Source organism: Arctopsyche grandis, chromosome 9 (assembly GCF_051622035.1).
Source record: "Arctopsyche grandis isolate Sample6627 chromosome 9, ASM5162203v2, whole genome shotgun sequence".
Classification (NCBI taxonomy): Eukaryota; Metazoa; Arthropoda; class Insecta; order Trichoptera; family Hydropsychidae; genus Arctopsyche; species Arctopsyche grandis.
The window spans coordinates 5016013-5041266 of record NC_135363.1 but is presented as its reverse complement, the minus strand read 5'-3'; the positions used below and the strand labels follow the sequence as shown (position 1 = coordinate 5041266).

The following is a 25254-nucleotide window of genomic DNA, read 5'->3' as shown; positions in this document are numbered from 1 at the left end:
TGCGAAAATCTTAGGTTTTTTTATGGAAAATTGGACATAAAATCATTTGAATTATGATAAATTTAATCTATTCGAAGTTAATTTGTCGTAACTTATTTTATATACATACATTTGGTAGTAGATCTGAATCTTTACAGTGTACATTGCATGCATGTGCACAAATCAAATGACTTCAGTTGATATAAAAACAGCTGATGAAATGAGTGAGATAATTTTATGAAGTATACTATTATATTGGTTGCAAAATAGCTCAGTATTTAGCGTATAATACTTTCAACTGAGGGGTCATGGGTCAATTTCTGGCTGGGGTTGCTGGCCAGACCTTGGATATATGTGACCCCAAGTCGATCGTTTTCTTTTAAAGTTTGCCATTTTATCTGATTTCATTGTTGAAAATATTCCAGCAAAATTGGCAACTTATCCCCGTTTCTTGCAAATTTGAGCAAAACTGAGACGAATAGAATCGTGTTGGAAAGACCTTCTTCCAACAGTGGATGGTGAATGGTTGTAAATGATGATTATGATTAAATAATTGTATAGTCTAATAGCATGGCAAAAATATGCGCATCTTCGGATACCTTCAGATGTCATCGATCAACATACAGACTAGTGGACTGAACTGACCTGTTTTCATTCGTATCTGATTTTAAAACAATCATGCATGTGTTATGCAAAGTACCGAAGCATTGATAGTAAACGTAAATAATTTTATAAGCATATCAAAGCATTTAATTATAATTAGCCAGTAGCATAGCTCGTTAATGCTTACCACCCAGAAGTTTCCGGATTTTCGAAAACCGGAGGTTTTCAATTGAAGAGAATTTATTCGGAGTATTTCTGCAGTGCTGCTGGTCAGACTAGAATATTTGTGACTCCAAGAGGATCGCTTCCTGTCAGAGTTTGCCAATTTATCATATTTTGTAGTTGAAACGGTTCCTTGACCGTTTTGGCAAACCCATCCTACCACTATTTGAATATGATTTCAAATTTCAAATTTATTTATGTACAAGTTTAATACCATATGCGTCGCTCAGGAGTAAGACCCGTAATGGCATCATGGTTGAGTATAGATTTTCAAAATAAAACAATAAATATTATATATGTAATATATTAAATGCATTGATAAAACACTTTCAACTGACGATATGAAGCAGTTTTTTCACATATTTTCTTGACCCACTGCGTTAACCCTTTCAAATCCGGCAAATACAATTATTTACATTAAATATTTCACATTCGAATTCAATTACGAACATATGCCATGAATTTTTCATCGATTAAATTTCACAATTTCATCTGATTGAGTGGAATTTTTTTTAATATTATTAATACAATATCATTTGCGTTAAATGGAGTAGGTAATAGGATTTGCGACGCGGTACATTTTTTAATTAATATATTCGTAATAAGCGCACTGACGTCGTTGTTGAAATACGTCATTTATTTCTTAATAATAAATAATGCCGCAGAAAAACGAACGCATGCGAAAACACTTATTATGTAACGATAAACATGTGTCGATTGATACATAATTCAATGCCTTCAAGGCACATCCAAAAATTGTATAAACAAAACTGATCTAAGGTACTCTGACTACTTCAATTACTTATTTAAAATGTGTAAACAATGAGTCCATCAGGCGTCATCAATCTCCAAAGGACCAAACAATACCGGTTGATTGGCACTGGAGTACGACACGTTGAGTTTTGGCTCATTATCATATTAATTGCGAAAGTGAATCAATCGATCCAATTTTTGTGTACTTGTGTTATGTGATTGAATCGTGTGGCAATGCGTGTAACGAGGGGGGCAAAAGAAATGCATGGAAAAAAAATGGTTGGTGGAAAATACACAGAGTGTCAGCTTGGACGGTCGGTAGCCCGAGGTGGTAGAGTGGTCTGTTATTCAATGTGAATTTGGGTATAAAACGGTCCAGAGTGGTGTGGTTCAGCATCAGTCGGGTGCATTCAGCTCAACAGCTCACAGAACTCGAAACAGCTCACAAAACAGCAAAAATGGCGTGCAAGGTATCCCCATAAGCATTTGCTTGGTTGCAGTGATTCTTCAGCTGGTCTACTTTCGACTTATCCTACCAAAACGGCGCTAAATGCATCTTGAAGAATAGTTTGACTATTGTCTGAAACTGAAAGAAGTTCATTGAGATTAATCTTCAGTACAGTGTTGACTGAAGTTTCAACCCATATTGCTCCAACCCACTTCTTTTTGCATCTTGATCTATTTTGGTCCTACAGCTTTGATTTTAATCTTCAGTTACAAATCGACATTTAAATAGAAAGCTCGTCTATTCTTTAATTTAATGCCTCTTCTCGAGTTTCATTTCTAATCATCTGATCATGATTTCTATTTCTATGTAGTAACAACTTTCCACAACTTCACACATTACTCAATATTATTATGTTTATCTTTCATTGCAAGCTTTTAGATTTGTTTTATTGAGCTATTATTTTTTGATGAATGTCAGTTTAAGCGGTCTTTTTCACTTTTCACTGTTTTATATTTAATTTCCAATCAATTTTCTAGCAGGAATATATCAGGATATGCTATTTTCCCTGGATCTATTCAAATTTTCAGTTCCCTAATCTACACTTTGATTCACACTAGAATAAATTCCCTCGTATAAAAATAGTATTCCATTTACACGGTACTATTGGCGGTGTTTAATTCAAAATTAGAAATCCAAACGTATCTCCATATACATTAATGTGTAGCTTTCCAATATGCCCCACGATATACACTAAAGACATTTTCCACTTTTCAGTCGTATAAAAATGGTATTCCTTTGATACGGTAGCCAATTTACAGCATATATGTAGAGATTAGTACATGTAATTACTGCTTTCTATGAATTGTCTAACTGTTTTATCGATTCAACTACATTTTATATCTACATTTACCATCTACCGGATGAACATCTTCAAACCATTCATATTTCTTTACTTAATATAATTATTATGTTAGCTCTATCTTGCTTCTTTTTTACATACTTTGAGTATTTTTGAGTTAATCGTTGAGTATTTTTGGAATAGCTATTAATCCGCATACATACACCTCCATTTTCCTAAATCTTCTGTCTTTCTATATTACTTCAATCATGTTGTACTAAATGCTTCATCGCCACATTTCATCAATAAATCATGTAATCATTTCATAGTTGGTGTTGATGATCGCGCTCTTCGCAGTACCTGCTCTTTGCCAGCATCAATATTACCAATCATCAGGACATCAACAATACCAGGCTCAACCAATCCAGGTGCAATACCAACGTCCTCAACAACATTCATACAGCCACGAGCCTGAACACTACGACGACCATCCCAAATACGAATACGCCTACAAAGTAGAAGATGAGCACACCGGAGACTACAAGGAACAACACGAGACCAGAGACGGAGACGTAGTCAAAGGATTCTACTGGTTGTTGGATGCTGACGGTTACAGGCGTCATGTCGAATATACTGTCGAAGGAAAGAGTGGTTTCCAAGCTAAGGTAACCAGAGAACCAACTGGTCATCCTCCAGTACCACCACGTGCTCCAGCTCACCAAGGTCCAGTGCACCATGCTTCAGCTCCAGTCAAATACGTAGTCCCAGCCCCGATCCACTCCTCAGGTCATCACTATTAAATTAAGTCAAATCTTTGTCGCATTCTTCGCTTCCCGTTGTTATTTGTTTAGATCAATAAATCACGTTTATATTTAATTATTAAAAATTGTATTTGATTTCGCCAAAACTTCCCCCCCACCTTCTCTAACTTGGGTCGATTCGTCGTACTCCAGTTTTCGTTGGGACATTTCGCAATGTGCGATTATTATATTATATTATGGTTGCATAAAATCGTAACGAGTAATCGATGATTAAAAAAGTGACGATATTAAAAAGTGTTTCGGCATGTGGTTGCCTAATTTTTTGAGTTCTCAATCATTGCATCGTTAGTATTGAAACTTGGGCGTGTGCAATGAAAACAATTCCAATTACGGATCATGTATTAATTGAATTTGATTAATTATGGTTGATTCGCCTACTTTGATCCTCTCGTTGAAGCAAGTGTATGATTAATTGATTATACTACACTGATGTTATTACATTGCACCGTTTTCAATTCAATGAAGTGAAATAATTGAGTAATTATGAAAAATGTAATGCCGCTAGCAATGAAAAAGTACTACACATACGTTTTATAGAATGATTGAATTGAATGATTAAGATTCCTTTACTTCCGTTTGAAAGTTTCAATTTCGTTTTAAATATCAATTTAAAAGTAGAAGCTTTGTTTGAGGTATTTGTGTATTATATATAAAGTAGAAGTATTACATATACTATTTCTTAGGAATCTTGAAGCTAGTGTTGCCATATTTATGTGTATAAATACTATACTTACATGGATTCTAAAACTAACTTTCAAACCCATCTTCCATCTTAATTAAAGTACCCCAGTGGAATAGATTATTTATTATATGTATTTAATAGTAAGTAATTTATTAAAATACTTTAGATTTTCAGAGTGGAAAAACTAAGAAACAAACATTCATTTTCATATAAATATGTTACAGTTCAAGTGTGCACTCCAGTTCGTTCACGAACATACCAGTTTGTTCATACACGAACTATTGGTTTTAGTTTGAATGCTAACAGTCAAAGGCTATCTTTATATAGACTCAACAGATGTTGCGTGAAACTTTTAATAATTTAATTGGAAATAATTGACTTGGAGTCACAAATATCCGAAGTCTGGCACTTCAGAAATAAATTCCGAATAAATTCTCGTTAATAGAGGTCAACCCAGGGCTTGAACCCATGAACGTCTTTGAATTAATAACCCCTGAATATGTAAATATATGTATATGTATGTATATGAGCCGTTATATTTAAGTTCCAAAAACACTATTTCCGTTTGATTTAATTCACAAATTCTTATCACTCTTTTTAATTCGATATGTTCAGAATCTCAGAAAAGCAGAATAAACGTTTTACCGACCACCATTATTTTTAAATATTGTTAAATGCAAAACATTTTAATTAATGTTTTGCGAAATATTTCAAGAAATGAATAAAAGTGAACTAATTTTCACTTTCAAACATAACGGCTCATATATTGATGATGTATGGATACATTAAAGTGAATTCTAATTCTAATTTTTTTTAATTTTTTAATAATGCAAATCGTCTTTATATTTTTAAGTGTATAAGTCTTGCAAAATACTATTGAATTTTGAATTGTGGCGTAAATTTCGCTATACGTATATATGTACACAGAAATTATTTATAAATTTATAAACGTAGCAAATTCTATCTGATTCGCAATATGATATAAACATACATACATATGTATGTATGTGTTTACACATATACTTGAAATAGCTGAATAAAGTAAATCACATTTGATGATTAATAAACAATAGTCAAAAATGAAAAAGCGGGGATGCACACATATTTGAATTAATTAAAAAGGCAAAATTTTAATAGCAATAATTGATATGAAAAATGATAATCTTAAAATACATACATATAATATATATATTTTAAGATATATTTATTACCAGCGGAAACCTATAATTGGTCTTTTGTTATGTATTTTATTATTTGTTCTGTTTTGAAATTAAGACAGTTGGTTTTTCTTAAATAAAATAAAATAAAATATGTATTTTATATAAAATTATCTACATAAATTGCAAGTTGCATTAAGTCAATACAAGTAATCAGAATTCAAATATATGTACGTCACATGAAAATAGCAATCAAAATTTAAATAAAGATAGTTTAATATCATACATACATTTGATATTACTATTTATATACATTTGATATTACTATTTACTTATTATATTTGCCGGTTAAATATTTATTTGAATCTTTGTCAATTTATCTGAAATTACACAAATTATGTAGACATCTATCTTCAGTTTGACGTATTCATAAATAAAAAAGTATACAATTTATTTAAAAAACCACAGATGGTACATGAATCATACACATACTTATATAATTTAAAATTGCATCGATATTTATGTATATGCAAATTTAAATAAATAATTAATATAATGAAAGTGATTTGCTCACGCGTATACAAGGAATGAGTAGTTTTAATAATACATGAGGCGTGCGTGAAACGTTTTAACGATATGCTAATTGCATTTCGTTTATCATAACGATTATACTCTATATAATATGTAATCTTTATAATTAAGCGCAACCGTGCATTTTATATTATTTAAACGATGCGTGACCCAGAAAGAACATTTGTATCTTTGGTGTAGTTTTCGAAGCGGGAAGTCTGCGTGATTAAATTTGATTGAAGAGTTCCGGACATCTTAAGTTTTTTTTTGTTGTTGTTTTTGTAATGCCAAACTTAAGTATTTTGTAATAAATAAACCTTTCTTTTTCTGCATATCGTATTTAGTCTTTGGTGTTACGTGCACTCGTCCACGGTGGACGAACCGTGCAATGATTACACATATTAGGTAGGCTTTCATCTCACGAAGACGGATTTTAGAAATTCGGTTTTGAACGTATGTATGTATATGATACAAATAAGTATTCATAGGAAATGTATTATTGATTGATAATTGTAAAAATCTTATATATTGGACACATTGATAGAGATTTTTCGAAGAATACCCCACTTTTACTTACTAGGAATAATTGGGAGTTGAAATACGCTGTCTTGAAATAAAAACATTGTACATTTTTGGTATATTGATCAATTCCAAATCAGGATTTGAATATTTTATCTCGCATATTCTTTAATAATTAATGTTAAAAAAATTAAAGAAAAATGAAGTGTAAGAAAAAAAAATATTTTTGACTTTTAAAATTCGCTAAATAATTAATTATAAATATTTTACTGCAACAAAAAATCAAATTTAATATAAAAACATTCACATATTGATTTTAATACTCACTTTTGGCGTAGCAATACTAGATTTTGACTTCAAAAGCTAAAAATCTGTAAAAACTGCGCAATTTTTTAAACGCTCGTAATAATCATTGTCGTATTCGAATTCAGTGCTACAGATTGAATAGTCTAAACTTATTTATTTTTTTGTTGCTCAGTGATGTAAAACCCGGGCAACACCGTGAAGTTTTGTCGGACGACTAGTTGCGCGACCAGAAAAAATGTATGGAAATGTGAGCGACAAAGAAGTTGGTGGGTGTGGCATACCCCATTTAACAGCATAAATTGGTCTGGTTGCCCTCAACCAAGTCGCTCGTAAGTCGCACGATGTGCCCCGGCTCTAATGTTGGTGGACTTCAAGTTCCATGGTTAATATTTAATTAGTAAAGTTACAAAATATGATAATCGGTGATTTAGTTTTACCCAATTTTAACTATTAAAGTCGTATTGTTTTTTCTTCAACCCTCAAAATGAGGCCACCAACCCTTTCAATGCAGCCTGAGAAAGTAAAGATTAAAAAAAAAGCTTAAAATGATAATATAATTGGAAATAGTATTGGAATCAAGATTTTAACTCTGACTAAGTAAGTCATCGCTATGAATATTTTTGAAATCTAAGGAAAAATTATTCAAAAATGCTTTCATAAGACATTTTATTTACATTCCGAAATCTTTCTATAAATTACCGATTTTAAGTGGAAAGTGGAAAATCATCGGCCATTTAACACAATTATCTCAGACTGCTCGATCATAAAACAAATTATATGTGTATATAATTTCGAAGAGCATATTTTCAATACAGAAACAACAACTAGATATTGAAAAGGCAACGGGCGAGTCACCTACATAGCTAGAAGAATGGACGAAAGAAGTGCTCGAACAGTACCTGAGGGATTGTTAAAGGGTGCAAGGAAGATCACAAGGGAGATAAAATTAGAAAAAAACGTATTTTTTGTGATAAATGAGATCTTTCCAATATAGAAACGAATGGAAGCATGTTGGAGAGGGCTTCATCCAGCAGTGGATGGTAAATAATGACGATAAAACAACGTTAAAATGTACAGCAAAAATCTGTTGGTGCACAGTATTTGCACGATGTGAACAAACTCTCTATAGTAGTACAAGTGTGTCACAGGATGTTCAAACCCCTTCTTTCAACGAGTCTAATTTAAGACATATGTAAGATAAAAAAATCATATCATTTACCTATATATACATGGAACGATCGAGTGAAAGTATCAATCGTTTACATCATCGGCCACTCGAAGAACGTGATCAAGATGATATCAAAGGTACAATACTAATTTGAAAATTTAATCAAAAACACGTAAATATATCACTTTTAAAATATGTTTTTGTTTAGTTTATATTAGTATCGGTGATCTTCACAATCGCTTTTGCCATTTACGTGCCCCAACAAGCCCAACATAATGAGATTGAAGAATACGATCCAAATCCACAGTATAATTTCGCATACGACATAGAAGACTCTCTGACCGGTGATTCTAAAAGTCAACACGAGACCAGACACGGTGATGTTGTCCAAGGATCTTATTCCCTGATTGATCCTGATGGTTATAAACGGATTGTGGAGTATACAGCTGATCCTAAAAACGGATTCCAAGCTACAGTTCGTAGGGAACCTTTAGGACATCATAATTGATTTATCGGTGATTTTTAGTTTAACTTTAGTTGCTAAGTACATATATTGTGATTTTTTCGATCTGAATTCGGTTCCTTTTTGTTTATAGTTTATTTTATGTTTGTAATAAATCAACATAATTTTTATATAATGGCTTTATTATTTTGATCTTACATGTAGTTTAGAGAGTTCAATGATTTATGGAGCGTTAATTAATGTCTATATTAATCTTTGGCGTTGATCGTTTAATATTAATTGTTATTTATTGTTTCATTGTTACGATCGTTAATAAATGAAAGTGAAAACAGAAGGTACAAAATATTTAAGCTGTTGTTTCAATTTTTCAATTTAATTATTTTCTATTGATACCTATTCATTAAATAAGTCAAAATTATTCTAGAGATTTTGTGGATTAAATTCCTCGTATTTTTTTATAAAATGTCTTTAGTACATAATTCCTAATTATAAATTAGTCAAAAATTATTACATATCATTTTTACTACTTGTATATGTTATAATTCATCATCATCATCATCATCGACTACAGCCATTCACCATCCACTGCTGGATGAAGGTCTCTCCAATATGCTTCCACTCTTCTCTGTTTTGCGCAACTCTCATCCATCTCACCCCACACATTTTCCCAATTTCGTCTACCCATCTTCCCTGCGGTCTGTATTTTACCCTTTATCATTCTCTCGGGTACCATTCTAGCACTTCTTTCGTCCATTCTTCTAGCCACGTGACCCACCCATTAACATTTCAATATCTTCACTTTATCCACTATATCTACTACCCTGTCATACTTCTCACCCACGTATTCCGTTCCCTGTCTTTCCTCGTTATGCCACGCATACAACATTCCATACTTCTTTAAGTGCATTGGACTTTTTTGTAGTAGCTTGTTATTCAATGTCATAGTTTCACATCCAAACGTCACCAAAAGTATTTAAATGTTTTGCGAATAGTATTTCTACAATGATCAACCACTTTCGTCTTGAAATAACAGAATGAAAAAAAGAAAAGGGCAATGTATTTTACTGACAACATTTAATTTGAGCTGTTTCAGCGTTAAGTAATTAATAATAATTATAATAATAAACTTCGATTTACACGGTTTCAGTTGTATAGTCTACATATATAGTTTTACACGGTAGAATGTGTTTTTTTTTATTGTAAAAAAGCGGTAACACGTCTGATCTATGCTTATTGATATGGAAATTCAGGCCAAAACTCACCCCTGGAGTGTTTTCGGTGATATTATATCCTTGTATTGACATAGGTTTGACAGTGATCGATAACGGTGATTTCCGTATTTAATGAAATTTAGGAGAAACTTGTTGAAACAATAAAATCATTCGGATTAACAACGACATGATGACACACCCATTCATAGCTGGAGTCTATCTAGGCGTGCCGTACCGTATGATTCTGTATGTCTGTGATTTTTACATACCTCCTTTACGTTTCACTTACAATTCACGAAATAAATTGCCTCTTATCCGATCGTTTTCATACTTTGCCATATTGCTCATTTTGGTCATCAATATAAGTAAATAGATCCTCCACCATTACGATAGTGCAAAAATATCGTGTAAGACGCGTTCGAAATTTGAATTTCTGAAAAGTGGGTGACGTTTATCCAGTTTTTAGTTTTAAACATATGTAGATGGCGGTAGTAATTAATCATTTGGTGATTCTTAAAAATCAGTCTGCCGTATAAATCTTGATATACATACATATGTAGGTTTACTAAAATAATACATCAAGCATTGAACCATGTAAATGGAATATAATACATTTGTAAACTATATATGTATGTGGTCTTTGTATTATACGCCTTTCTAAAATATTCATTGCTGTGTCCATATCGAAACGCTTTGGATCTTACTAAAGCTAAGAAAATCTTCATATATTATGTATATTTTTTTAAACTTTTTTATTTAATTATTATAAAGAATTTGGTAAAAAATAGATTACTTTCAACTATTTTCACAAGATTTTTGATAGTTTTTGCTAATTTATAGTCTGAATGTTCGAAATGAATACGAGTAGCTACTCAATGTGATTATACTTTCATATCACATATATCTTACTTATATAACATAATTGGTTTTATTTATTTATAGAAAGAAAAAAAAACACACTACAGAATCTAGACCCAATTCAAGACAAACATATTATTGTACAATAAAAACACACATATAAACATAAACATAAATTTTATTATATTTGCCAAATGTCACAATCAACAAACGATCAATAATACAACATACATATTATATTATTCACTACGATCAATTTACAAAATACAGTGATCGTAAACAATTCAGTCTTCGTGCATTTAACAGATCAATATTGGATGAAAAAAATCAATGATAAGAACCGTGACCTTCGTATGATTGTTGAGCCTCGAACCCTTGATGATCATCGTAGGATTGTTGTCCTGCATAAGCTTGGTGTCCTTCGAATCCCTGGTGTCCTTCGAAAGCCTGTTGAGCTTCAAAACCTTGATGTCCGTCGAAAGATTGGTAAGCGTCATGTCCTTGATAAGCAGAAGCGTCTAATGATTGTTGATGACCTCCGTAGGAAGCGGCATGTCCAGCGATTGGTTCCCTCCTGACTGTGGCTTTGAAACCATTGTGATCATCAGCAGTGTAGTCCACAGTGCGCTTGTGGCCATCAGGATCTACGACGGAGTAAGATCCATGGACGGTGTCTCCGTCTCTGGTCTCCTGCTGGCTCTTCACGTCTCCTGTATGCTCGTCCTTGACATCGTAAGAGAATTCGTATTTGGGATGGGAGTGGTAGTCTACTTCGGTGTGGTCTCCGTGTCCGAAATCATAGTTTGAGAGGTCCTCGTGGCCGTATGAAGAAGCGCCATGGTCGGCTATCACGCCAGCTTGAGCGGCCGCCACCAAGCAAGTCAAGAAGATCAACTGAAATCATGCCAAAAATTAGACAAATTGTACATTGAATTTTGGATTTTAAAAGTTGAAAGTATTTCAAATGATCGTAGACAGGTCGAAACATTCAAACATCACTGTGAGCACAAAAAATGGACTTTGAAAATAGTACTTTTTTTTACGTAAAATTGAATTTCATCGAAATATTCAACTAAAATATAACGAATTTCAATATATATTTTCATCGAAATATTCAACTAAAATATAACGAATTTCAATATATATTTTCATCGCAATTTTTAGTAACGTTCAAGCTATTTCAATGGCAACCCACTGAGAAATTCCTGTATTTCTGATGAACCAATCCGACATTCGTATCTTGGTCAACAGTAATGTCCTTTTTATATAAATGCTAATGAATGTAAATGAGCAATCATTTGAGCTGTTATTATTGAAAGTGGCATAAGTCGACTTTTCTTCATTTCGAGAAATATTTCGCAACACATTAAATATAGTGTTTTACGTTTAACAAAATTTAAAAATACTGGTGGAATTAAATAAGTGATTAAAGAGTCAAATATAAATAGTGTTTTTGGAACTGAAAATTGGACTACCACCACTTTCAAATATAACGGTTCATTTATTAATTAATCGAGCTCAAAATTATTCGTTATTATTTTTTGTTAAATTTTAAAATATATTTAAATTCAAACGAGTAGTTTGAATATATATTTGAGTAGCCGAAATTTTCAATGTAAATTTTTCATTAACTTATATTTAAAATCAACAATGTTACATTAATTATATTATTATATTTTGAATTGATGTACGTATTGATAATTAACAAGTTAAAGATGAATTATATTCAATGTAATATTATACAAGCCGTCAGTGAAATGGTACACTTTTAAAAATCATAATATTATCACATATTAATTGATTTAGTATAACAATGCGCTATACGCATCTTAATTTTTGCACTATTTACGATTTTTAGCCCGTTTGCGACCGATTTAAATTATTTTTTGTACACGTTTTCGGGTTATAAAACAAATACACAACGAGCTCGCACAAAACGCACACACACCTTTGAAGCCATTGTGTTTCGTCTGAAGGAAAATGAATTGTGATATTGTGACGATGATACTGCAGTGCTTTTATACTATCGCGGTGAATGTATTTTTTTAAAGCGAATCGAGTAGGAATTGTTTCCAAAATTTGTTGCAATACGAAAATGCAAACGAGCGGTCATATTAATTAATCGAGAGCAGAAGTCGCCAACCAAAATGCCAAAAATTCGACTCAAAACACGAACAAAAACAATCGCGTTAAACATTTCATATATGTATGTACATATCATAGTTGCATTAACATATACATATGTAGATATATGTTCATAGACTGGACCAACAGGTAGCCAGGAATTTCCAAGTTGATCGTCTTTGGAAATGGTTTAAAATTTCATTATAACTTTTCCGATGTATACATTTAGATTGATTAGATTAGAAATTCCTATGTTTTTGATGGCCCAGTGTGACTATAGTATAATGTATTGAAGTACAGCTTTGATGAATTTAACAAAAATGATCTTTTCTTACTTGAATTCGATTATACATTACTATTTGTACCCGTTGATATTTCAACGGGTGTTTTTGGAAAGGATTTGACACATGAATCACACCCGAGGCTATTGTCGCTAGTAGTTTCGGTACGCACAGCCCTTGTGGTCAATTCGCATTTTTCCCTCATACCACCCCCTGCACTGCCTCTTAATTCCATCCCCACATGCTCGCCCGTTCAAGCGCGTACAAATCAGCATGCGAATGTGTGTTCCTCAGTAGTAACAGCGTAATCTCCTGCATTATTATGTAACCGTGACACGACCAGCCGTCCACGTACAAATGAGCGTGTGCGTGTATACATATGTCTTCAGGTATGAGTATTCTTGTCAGTGTTCACGACGTGATCTTCTGAATTCTTGTGAATTATTTATTTTTTTAAATCTCCATGCAAAAAAACTGTTCGGTCATTATTCCGCAAAAAAGCGATCTCGCGCTCCTCACTAAAATCTAGATCACGGAACATCTGGCACCCAAAAAATCTATTAATCGAAAGCTATCTACGCGAAATATTGTACTAACGATAACTCGAATGCCAGATATTCCGTATACGTGGTTTTCGTGGTAACGATTGTCGTGAGCGCGATCTCAATTTGTGCAATAATCCGTTTACCAAAAAACAAAACATACATATGCCAGCAGTTTGGCTTAGTGATAGCGTATATATTTAGCATCACTGAGGTCATAGGTTCGTGTCCTCGCCACTGCTGGTTAGATTTGGGGGTTTTGTGACTCCAAATCGATCGTTTCTCTATCAGAGTTTGCCAATTTTATCTGATCATTGCTGAAACGGTTCCTGAAAATTGGTATTAAAAAATCTAATCCTGTTGTCACAAAAATCTGCCTGTGTATAATTTGTATTAATTATACACAGTAATCTGAAATCCATAGATGTCACTATGATTATTATTTATAGATGTCACTATGATTAATTGTTATATTCTATATATTCTGATTGTATATGTATGTATTACTGTATTTCTGATTTCTGATTGTTTATGTATTTCATTAACGTACACCCGTCGCATTGGAGCAAATCTGTAATGGCGAGTGTGTATTGATTTGTGACAATAAAATAAAATAAAATAAAAATATGTACATTCGTTTTTTATATATGTATTGTAAAGTAAGAATTCTGGACCAATGTTAAGTGTAGAATTCCGAATTTAAGGAATAACTTTTTTAGGGATTGCCGGGTCTGTTCGAACTAAGACATTTCCTAGCACTCGACTCCCTGCCTTTAAAAAAAAGGGACACACAGTGGACTGGACACTTTCAAATGAACGCCAGTTTCGTGTGGACCTCCAAAGTCGTAGAATAAATGCAGGGAAGTGACTTTAGCCTATCATTTGGATCCCTGAACCCATCCCTACGCAACAATATTATTATATTGCATATAAATCTAACGAATGCACCTTGCTTCACTTTGGTTAAAATTGTTTACATATGTATGTATTTGTTATAAATCAAATTTTAAAAAATGCGTTTGACAAATTTTGTGCTTATTTTTCGTTTCGTTGCTACGTAATCATATTTCACTGTGCGCAAATAATCGTTTTTCAAATATTATCAGTGATTGTTCGGAAATATTATACCTATGCTTATGCAAAACTGAACTGAGAATTTATGGCTTATACAGAATATCTGAAACAGATCGACTTTCGATTTATATGGTATGTAGATAGACACTGGTGAAAGGACCCAGCTCTGCACGACATTAAATCTCAATATGCAAATGCATATACAGTATGTAAGTACTCGTGAGTATTGAGGTTAGGTCTCACATATCAATCGCTAGTTTATATATTTGTACAAACTATGTATATTCGAGCAAAAACTCGATCGAGAGAGTGATTTTTCATTTCTTGACCGATATTTTTACTTTCTATATAGATATAATAATGTGTATTATTTTATTGGATGGGTGAAAGTTTGACTTGGTTGAAATGTTGACTTAGATTGTATTGTTTGGTCATCCGTCTCTCAGCTCGACGATATGGTCTTTCAAGTGCCATCGGTTGTCAACCTGCGACGACATGGCCGTTCTCTCGTTAATTGGGTTGAGAACGCGTGAGATTCGTACGAGGATTTCGCAAAATACACTGACTGACACTCAGTTTCATTAACAATTCGCATTGTTTCCGTCGAAATAGATGGATCAGTTTTTCATAATGCACGTATGAATAAAACTTCGTTTTTTCGTGGAAATTATCGAGCGCATCCATCTGAAGATCCACATCTCATCGTTTCGATGAGAGATTGTTAAATTATTGCAGATTTATACGGACCGGAAATGAACGAATTCTCGATTATAAAATCTTGACCGAGTTTATCTATGCATATGAGCTAAGGCTTCCAATCCTTATCAATTTTACAAAAATAATAAGGGAAAAACATAAAACAACATTATATAATGAACAATGGTGGGGTGAGCAATGACAGTCATAGTTTTCTCTGACCCGTTTTGACGCGGGCTTGTCGTTTCCAAGAAATAGTATAAACAGCCTGTATTGTGTCGCAGATTTTGTGCACAACTGCAATGATATTTGTAGCATATTTTGACTGATTCAAACTCAGAATCAATCGCTGATCACGTTTTCATGATCTAGAAAAATGTGTGTGTGCCTGTGTGAATGTCTGTATGTGAACTGTGTGTCTGCGTATTTTGGGGATTTTTTGAACACCGTTCGTTCTATCGAACTGAAACTTAGTATCGGTTACTAAAATTCTTATCGATACGACGTAATTTTTTTTTTCAAATTTGCAAGTTGACCGGAAATGGTACCTCCCATAATAGGTGTTATATTTTTTTTGTTTTTGAATTCAATCATCTCCCAAGCCGCTAATCGAATCGGCCTGTAAATTTTTTATATGTACATAATAGAAATTATTAATTTTATAACCCATTATTTTTAAAATATGTTTTTTTTTTATGTTTTTCTCTGAAACCCTTTGGTTTATTGAACTGAAATTTCATGTCTAAAATTTTGAGTTTAATACCAAGTTATGTATAAATTTTGTTTGATAAGCATCCGTCAACCGGAAGTGGCAGTTTACTCTTGCTCGATTTTTTTCGACCCCTTAAACATGTGATGTTTATTTATTCAAGTATAATTGTTGTATCAATATGATGAAAATAAAAAAAAATACTAACTATAATAAACCAGAAGTGGGATTTATTTTCTTAGAAAAGTCAAAAATGTTGTGACCACGATTCTTTCCACACCCCCGAAAATATTAAGTTGAAAATTTATATTTGTATTCTTTATGTAGAGTTGATTTATGTATGTAGGTTTTGGTCAGAATTCGTGAACCGGAAGTAATACTTTTATCTTGTGTAAGTTTCCCAACATTTGTGTTCAATTTGTATCGAAAATGCTTATCATCTTAATATATAATTTGGAAATAGACTTTGCATATATGTATGTATGTATCCTTGGTTGTTCGTTCGTAGATCCGTGACGTCATCGAAGAAATGATTCGATTTTTTTTTTTCAATTCATAGGCGCCGATTCGATTTTTTTCGATTCAAAGGATTCAAAGTCCCGCAGAGGGCGCAGTCCCATGAGGCCCCGCCGACCAACCGCATGGGGCCCCACAGGGGGCGTAGCCGTATCGAACAAATGATTCGATTTATTTTTTAAACGGCTCAGGGGGTCGCCGAGTCGAAGGCCTAGAAGGCATTTTAGGCCATTTATGTACAATTCATAGATGTCTCGCTAATTTGCGAGTTTTCACTGTCTCATAATTCAGCGACTTGTATAATAAAAACGCTGTATTGTTTGTAATTGGCCAGGAAGGCGCATTTGGGTTTACCTGTAAGGCCTACCTAACTGGTATAAATGTAAATGTAATAACTTTATTTTAATTCGTGCATCAATTCCTTTCCGAAACCACCCGTTGAAATCAATAGGCACAACACTAGTTTATTATAATAGGGACAATAAAAAAAATCTAAATCATGTTTTGAAAATTATCGAGCCGTTCCATTCGTGAAAATTACCATTCCGAGCTCTGCGTACAGTTAATTGCTCACCTAACAAACTCGCTATCTACATAGATATTCCATAAATTTTCCGAGATAAATATGCAAAAATGCCAAAAATTCTAATTGAAAAGTCCAACTCTGGAAATAGCGGTACTTGCGAAATATCATTGCCATAAAATAAATATGTAGTATTGTTTGACAATACATAGGTCATAAAAAAGCTGAACTATCTCATATGTAGACTACGGATATTCATCAGGGCAATTTGTTTTTGCTTTTGTTACTCCGTTATTTATTACGTGTTTTTTATTATTTTTATCGTTTAGGATTGCCCCAATGAGTATTTTGTGTGTACTCATCAGATACTATTGTACTATTGTCGTAGTAAACCTGTAAATTTTAACTTGTCAAACGGGGACGCTTTGGATTATGATATTTTTCTACAAATTCTCTTGAAAGGATTTCGATGAGATTAAAAGAAAAATTAAATGAATAAAAGTCGGAAAAGCATTATTTTATTTTATTTATTGAACAATCATGCAAACTCGTCTAACAGATTCAGAATTATTTTATAATCATTTAAACAGGTACAGGCACACACATTTATTAAACACGACATATATGATCAAAAGATTAACAGCCACAGAGACACCTATTGACAAAATTTTGCAATCTTTTCTAATCAGTGAAAATCGAGATACTGAAAAACTTGAAAGGGGTAGGACAGGGTTGCCAATTTGTTGGAATGGTTTCAATGAAATCAGATAAATTGGCAAACTTTGGTAGGATACGATCGACCTTGGAGTAGGTTCCCGGAAAAATGCACTAAATTGGCGCTCAAAAAGAACTTACGCAATAGAACTCCACAAAAATGACCACTAACACGAAAGCCATGTGAAACGTAAAGGAGGTATGTAAAAAAAGGTTAGCATCCTCGGATAACATGAAAAACCCCTTGACGTTTTTTTGTGGAATTCTATTGCGTTAGTTCTCCTTGAGCATCCTGGAAATTTTTGATGTCTCAAGAGTGCAACTATCTCGAGTGCATTTTTCCGGTCACCCTTGGAGTCGTCACATATCCAAGGTTTGGCCAGCAGTATATGGGATAGCACCCGTGACCACACAATTGAAAGAATTAGATAGTAATCATTGATCTATGCTGCTGGTTAATTCACATGGACACATTCATATATTCCATTGGCTCATGCACATTCACGCATTCATATGCGTCCGTATAGAATTGATTGAAGAATACTTACATACTATACTTGGTGGTTAGGTACAGTTTCCGGTGCGTTCTATGCTAATATGAATATACCTTAAATATTTGAAGATTTATAATTTTCGATATATACCGACGAATTGACTAAACTTTCTACTTTAATATATAAAATCAGTCAATATTATATCATAGATTTAACCACTGTGTAATTTTTTTTTGTAAAAGTTATTAAGCAATTGCCCATTTAATATAATATACATAAAAATAATCTTCCATTTCAAAAATCAATGTTTGTTTGTTTGTATGTCTGTGTCGTATGCGTTCCTATACCATTCCACCTATTGCGATGAAACTTACATGAGTTATTGTGTGCATGCCCACGATCATTTCTGTAAACAAATAAAATGGGAACGAGAAAACAGGAATGAGTGGCACTACATCGCATGCCGGGCTCAGTTAGTATATATTAAAACTGTAGTGAAGTATGTACGTATGCCCATTTGTACGCGGACGGCCAAGCAAGCTTGCTGGGATGAGAAGGGAAGGAATATGTATACATAAACCACTAGCGACAATAGCCTCAGTTGTGGCTTACGTGTCAATTGTTTTTCAATAAGCCAGCAGTCAGCAGCGTGGCGAGGTTGCGTTGATACTAAGCACCGAGAGGCCGCCGGGTTCGATACCTTGAGCTGACTTTGATTGAAAAGAATTTATTCTGAGTATTATCTTGAATGCTGCTGGTCAGACTTGAATATTTGTCGATCGTTTCCTATCAGAATTTGCCATTTTATCTGATTTCTTTATCGAAGCGGTTCCTCCATCAAATTGACAAAAACCATCCTACCCACTATATCACCACTATTTGAATATGATTACAAAAAATTATCTATTACATAGATGCCTCGATTATTGTATATAGTATTTGTATTATGCTTATATGTCAGGTCACAGTGACGCGTTAGAGTATTCTGTAATGTCACTGTGGCAAAAATATGTAAATAAATAAATAGTAAAACCACCCGTAGAAACATCAACGGGCACAACACTACTATAATATACTAGCTTTATTACCCGGCTTCACTCGGTATTTGTAATATACACCGCTTAAACATGACTTATATAATAGTAAACATTTTATTAAATTTTTATATAAATTTATTTGAATTTGTTTTTTTTATTAAACTGACTGTCACGAACAAACAAACATATTTATATAGTAAGTCTCTTATAAAAAAATATATGTACACCCCCGGGGTATGCACCCCTTTGGGCTCCGCCCTCGGTGTCTGCGACCCCTAGGGCTACGCCCTCGGCGCCTACGCCCCCGGGAATCCTTTGAATCGGAAAAAAGCGAATTATTTTTTCGATGACGTCAGAAAAATAGACTGTCGACTATTAATTAAATTGAAGAAAAATATGTAGGTACATATGTACATACTTACATACGAACAAACTTTAGTGTTTTATATGTAAGATGGTGTTACACTATTATTTTTAAACTATCTGAATGCGAAACGAATGTTTTCAACGAAGTCAAGGTCACAGTGTGGAAATTTTTGACGGTTTGCATGATAAATGATTTCCGACATTTAAATACATTCCATATCTAAACAATATAATCCATTAATCTCTAATCAGTATGCGCGGATCAAATCAAAATCCCATAGATAAATTCATTTATGTATTTATTTGGTTACGTAATTATTTTTCAAGGCGGCAGTGAACGTGTTAACGACTATAATTCACTCTCATATACATACGGGCATAAACTGAAAATGAAACAGTTCTTTGTGAAAGGTGGAAAACTTTCGTATAATTTGCATTTCGATTCAAAAACGTGCTTCGTTTTTGGTGCGCTTCGTTGAATTTACGGTCGCAACCAATCATTTTACGGCCATTCATTACATTCGTGCACGATTAACAAAAACAATGCGTTAAATATGTATTACAATTAAAATCAAACGCGGTGAATATGTAATATATTTATAATATTGGTACTTGCGTACGTATACATATGTATATATTGGAATTAATTTTTACGCAATTTATTGCCGGCATGTGGAAATTGTGCTTTCGAATTGGCATACTAATAACGTTCACGCAATCGTTATATTATATTATATTATAATTTTCAGAATCAAATTACGCTTGAGGACTGACGTGTCGAATTTGTAGCCATTTTGGCCAAAACTTGACACCGACCATTCATTCATTGATTGTTTGTTGTGAGAGTTTCTTTTCTCTTATCAATTTATTTCTTACTATCAGCAAATTCATTCGCTATTCGAATGAGGACTATAATATTAAAACTCTACATATGACGATAGATTAGAACCTCTTCTTACTTTCACTTACGATTTGTAGTCGGAAAAAATTTGGGCTATTTTCCACACTCTTCCGATCGTTTTCAAACTTTGCCATTTTGCTCGGTTTGGTCATCAATATATGTGGAAATCAAGTCCACCATTACCATGGTGAAAAATAATCGTAATAGACGTGTTTGAAAATACTGCATCTTCTTTCACGGTGACGTCTATCGTCCACACTGTAACATTTGTCCAGTGACCGGAAAAATGCACTCCAGATAGTTGCACTCTCGAGACATCCAAACTTTCAAAAATGCCCAAGGAGAACTATCGCAATAGAATTCCACAAAAAAGCGTCAAAGGGGGTATTTTTATGTTATACGATGGTGCCATCCTTTTTTGTGGAATTCTATTCCGTGATTTCTTTTTGAGCGCCTTTGAAAATTAAAACTGAGCCACTATTCAGTGCAATTTAGTGCATTTTTCCGGGAATCCATTTGTCCACACTGTTTTGATCGTTTTTTTCCCGGTTCGCCACCATCTTGCTATGTCAGATTTTTATAGTTTAAACGCCTATAACTTTTTCTTTTTTTCACTCTATATTTTTCATACTTAAAATAATATTATATACAAAACATAGAAGAGGCTGGTTTTTAAAAACTTTTTTTTTACTACAGTTTTTTGTAAGCTTTTTGACGACACGGCTATTCGCCGCCTGCATTTTTCCGACAAATTATCATTACTGTAATTTAATTTGATTATTAAGTATCAATTTGAAACCGAAACTTTCACTTATCGAAACACATCGAGAAACGGGAACGGGAATTGCATGCGTTATTGTGGAATTGCAACGCATGCCGGGTTCAGCTAGTCTATATATATATATATATATATATATATATATATATATATATATATATATATATATATATATATATATATATATATATATATATATACATATATAAAAAGTCAATGTTTATCTGTCTCGAATAGGCTCCTGAATCACTGAACCGATTACGATGGAACTTTCTGGCTTTGTTGTGTGCATGTCCGGGAAGAATACTGTGGAAAAAAAAACCTCTTAATAATAATATTCGTAATAACGATTTTAAAATGTGTACGTTGGTAACCAACTTGTGCGCACGCTTGCCAACCCTTACATTACGTACCACTCATAACAATCCTACGTATATGTATATAAAAATCAATGTTTGTCTGTTTGTCACGTATGCGTTCCTATACTTTACTATAATTTAATTTGATTATTACGTATTAATTTTAAACTGAAACATTCACTTATCGAAACGCATCGAGAAATGGGAACGGGAACGGGAATTGCATGCGTTATTGTACGATGGAACTTTCAGGATTTATTGTATGCATGTCCGGGAAGCTTACTGTGAAAAAAAATCGGCCAAAAACGGGAATGAGTGGCATTGAAACGCAATTATTTCAGATTTTATCGCGTCGCGACATGCGTTGTTAGGGTAAAATAAACAAATAATTGAATAATGTCCAATGTGTTCGCTGCCTGCGTTTATCCGACAAATGGGAACGGGAATTGCATGCGATTTTGTAGGATGGAACGATGGAACTTTCAGGATTTATTGTATGCATGTCCGGGAAGTAAAAAAAAATCGGCCAAAAACGGGAAAAACGGGAATGAGTGGCATTGCAACGCAATAATTTCAGATGTTTTCGCGTCGCGATATGCGTTGTTAGGGTAAAATAAACAAATAATTGAATAATGTCAAATGTGTTCGCTACCTGCGTTTTTCCGGCAAGTGGGAACGAGAATTGCATGCGTTATTGTGTAATTGCAACGCATGCGGGGTTCAGCTATTACCTTATATAATGTCAATTAAAACAAAATGTTAATAATAAAATAAATATTTATTAAACCTAATACGCTCTACGTACATACATAGTACCGTGATTCGCTTAAATTAGATGACTCTTGAGATAATTTTCAATATGAAAGATCAGTTTGAAGTCGTGCTTAGTGGTAGTAGGGGGCGGCTACTTTGGCAACTGGGGCAGCATAGGCGACTGGAGCAGCAGCAATGGCTTTGACAACATGACCGATGGGTTCACGATGGACTACGGCATTGAAACCATTGTGGGGATCAGCAGTGTATTCTACGGTACGCTTGTGGCCATCAGGGTCTACGACGGAGTAAGATCCATGGACTACGTCTCCGTCGCGGCTTTCGTGTTGGCTCTTGGAGTCTCCGGTGAGACCGTCTTGGATGTCGTAGGCGAAGTTGTATTGGGGATGAGGATCGTAGTCAGCATCCACTTTAGCCAATGGGGCAGCATAGGCTACTGGAGCAGCGATCTTGGCTACTGGGGCAGCATAGCCCAATGGGGCACCATAGCCTGGCTGGGCGAGGATGCCAGCGCGGGCTACGGCCACTACGGCAGCGAAGAACAAGAACTGTAATGGAAATTGTTTTAAATTAGTCATGTGCAACAATGTTGCCAATGAAGATGCTTTAATTAGATTTGAGAATAGTTGGAAATCATTCGATCGGTGGAAATTTTTGTGAAATATTTTTGTAAGAGTGTGATTTGCGTTTAATTAATTTTGCTGATGCGAGCTCAAGCTTGCTTAATTGGGTCAAGTTTCAGACGTGATATGTAAATTTAGCAATATAATAAAATTTCTGATCAAATTTTAAATGACGATAATTTATTAACGAGTTTTTTTCACAATTTTGATATTAGGAGAGGCCGTCACTATAAAAAGGCACTGAAAGCTAAGTAAAAATGTATCCTTTAGCTAATTTCAATCAATTTGATAGTTTGAATAAAAATATGCTTTTAACATGTTCTGATCTATAAGAAGCGCTTATGTTAAAAAATCATAAGAAATTTTATCAAATTTAAGTACTTACATAAGATCCTTCAATCGTTTGATGTTTTAGATCTAGACTGAATTATATGATTAATGTATGACTACATATGAACCATTCTGTGTGTGTGTGTGTGTGTGTGTGTGTGTGTGTGTGTGTGTGTGTGTGTGTGTGTGTGTGTGTGTGTGTGTGTGTGTGTGTGTGTGTGTGTGTGTGTGTGTGTGTGTGTGTGTGTGTGTGTGTGTGTGTGTGTGTGTGTGTGTGTGTGTGTGTGTGTGTGTGTGTGTGCGATAACGCTCGCCGTACTATAAAAGTACGTCACAATTAAAACACTGCCAACAAAACGTGTGAATATAATACGAACATAATATCAAATCAACAAAAACTTCTATATATACTGTTTGCTACCAATGTTTCCTTTAGAGAAATATGTGTCAGAGCATTTAGTGCCATCTAATGAAAATTTATTTTATTTATTTTTCTTTGTGTTTTATATTGTTTATATGTACATAGGTAGCTAGGTAGATTTCACCATATTTTTTGCATATTAAACAATTAAATATAAATATTAAATTAAATATATTTAAAAGGTATTTGAAAAAATACGAGCGCGTGCGGATCGAGCACAAGATAGACCCTTTTTTTATTAACTTAATATTCCCAAACCCATGCGATGATATTTCATCGGGCACAACACTAGTGACAGCATAATTACACACTGTATGTCTCAATAAGTGCTTAAATGATATAATGCTACTAGAAACGTAAAAGTACACGTCACAATCAACTAGTTTTTGTATAAGATTAAGAATGTATTGAAAATTTTCGAAAACGCAATCAAACTGTTCAAATAACTTTTTATTTAGGAAAAAAAATCAATTGTTTTTTAATTGAAAAAAATAAATCAACTGATAAGTGACATCTATTGATATATTTTCATACTAATTTTCAAATATCAAATACGTGAACCGGAATTTTCTTCATTAATTTTCCTGAATACTCGATTGTTTCAGCTGTTATATTTCAAATAGGTACGAATTATTCATTTTATGCTAACTTGAAGTTTATTGTTTTTTGAAGTTTATCATAATATGAACATATGACGGTATCATATTGAAAAGAAAATGCTTCGAATACATTTGAGATAAATATAATATGGGTCAATTTTAAAGGGAATTTTCATTAAAAGTATAATTTTTTTTTTTTTTTAATTCGTTGGATCGAAAAGTTTCAAGTTAATGCGAACGTGAATTTATAGGTATATTATAATAGGGGTCGTTAAAGGTGAGTCCTTCATACCTTGAATGCCATTGTATGTGAGTTAGCTGCGGACGTTGCGGGTCGTTTGGCTGACCAAGGAATGATAACGAGCGTATTTATACCCGGGCCGAGTTTTGTGGACGTCTTTGGAGGAGCAGGTCTGGACCCGTACCCATTGTAGACGAGACCTTTCACTTTCGGCAAGACCAGGTCGAATTTGGAGCAAGCGATCGAGATCGTTGTTATGTCAGGTGATGTCAGCCCCGGTGGCACAGTGGAATAGTGTGTCGAAAACCAGCTCGGTTCGAGTGAAACTGATCGTAGACTAATCAATACCAGAATTAAGGAACAAGTCTATACTTAATCCATAGGCATGATATACTACTAAAAAGATGAAATTAAATAATGGACACAGCAAAAACTTTAACCAAATTTGGTGAAAAATGGTACTTTCGGATAAAGCTTTCTAGCCACTAGGAAATTCTTTACTTCCCGCTAGCCTAGTTCATTTATTTTATATATATTTTATTTTATTTTACATA

At 33.7% G+C, this 25254-nt stretch overlaps 4 protein-coding genes across 8 annotated transcripts in view; 2 read left to right on the top strand and 2 right to left on the bottom strand.

Annotated features, from left to right (window-relative positions):
* LOC143917122 (solute carrier family 22 member 13-like) overlaps nt 1–25254 on the top strand; it is a 67846-nt gene that overhangs the window by 36599 nt on the left and 5993 nt on the right. The gene's annotated exons all lie outside the window — the stretch shown is intronic.
* On the top strand, nt 1967–3673 carry LOC143917140 (cuticle protein 7-like). Its single transcript, XM_077438553.1, has 2 exons — nt 1967–2027; nt 3173–3673. The coding sequence occupies exons 1-2, from the start codon at nt 2016–2018 to the stop codon at nt 3641–3643; spliced, it is 483 nt and encodes a 160-aa protein (XP_077294679.1). The 5' UTR covers nt 1967–2015; the 3' UTR covers nt 3644–3673.
* On the bottom strand, nt 10761–12584 carry LOC143917135 (pupal cuticle protein Edg-84A-like). Its single transcript, XM_077438547.1, has 2 exons — nt 12547–12584; nt 10761–11492 (listed from the first exon to the last, which is right to left on the bottom strand). Exons 1-2 carry the CDS (start codon nt 12556–12558, stop codon nt 10926–10928), a joined length of 579 nt encoding a protein of 192 aa, XP_077294673.1. The 5' UTR covers nt 12559–12584; the 3' UTR covers nt 10761–10925.
* On the bottom strand, nt 22597–24763 carry LOC143917141 (larval cuticle protein A2B-like). Its single transcript, XM_077438554.1, has 2 exons — nt 24752–24763; nt 22597–23034 (listed from the first exon to the last, which is right to left on the bottom strand). The coding sequence occupies exons 1-2, from the start codon at nt 24761–24763 to the stop codon at nt 22597–22599; spliced, it is 450 nt and encodes a 149-aa protein (XP_077294680.1).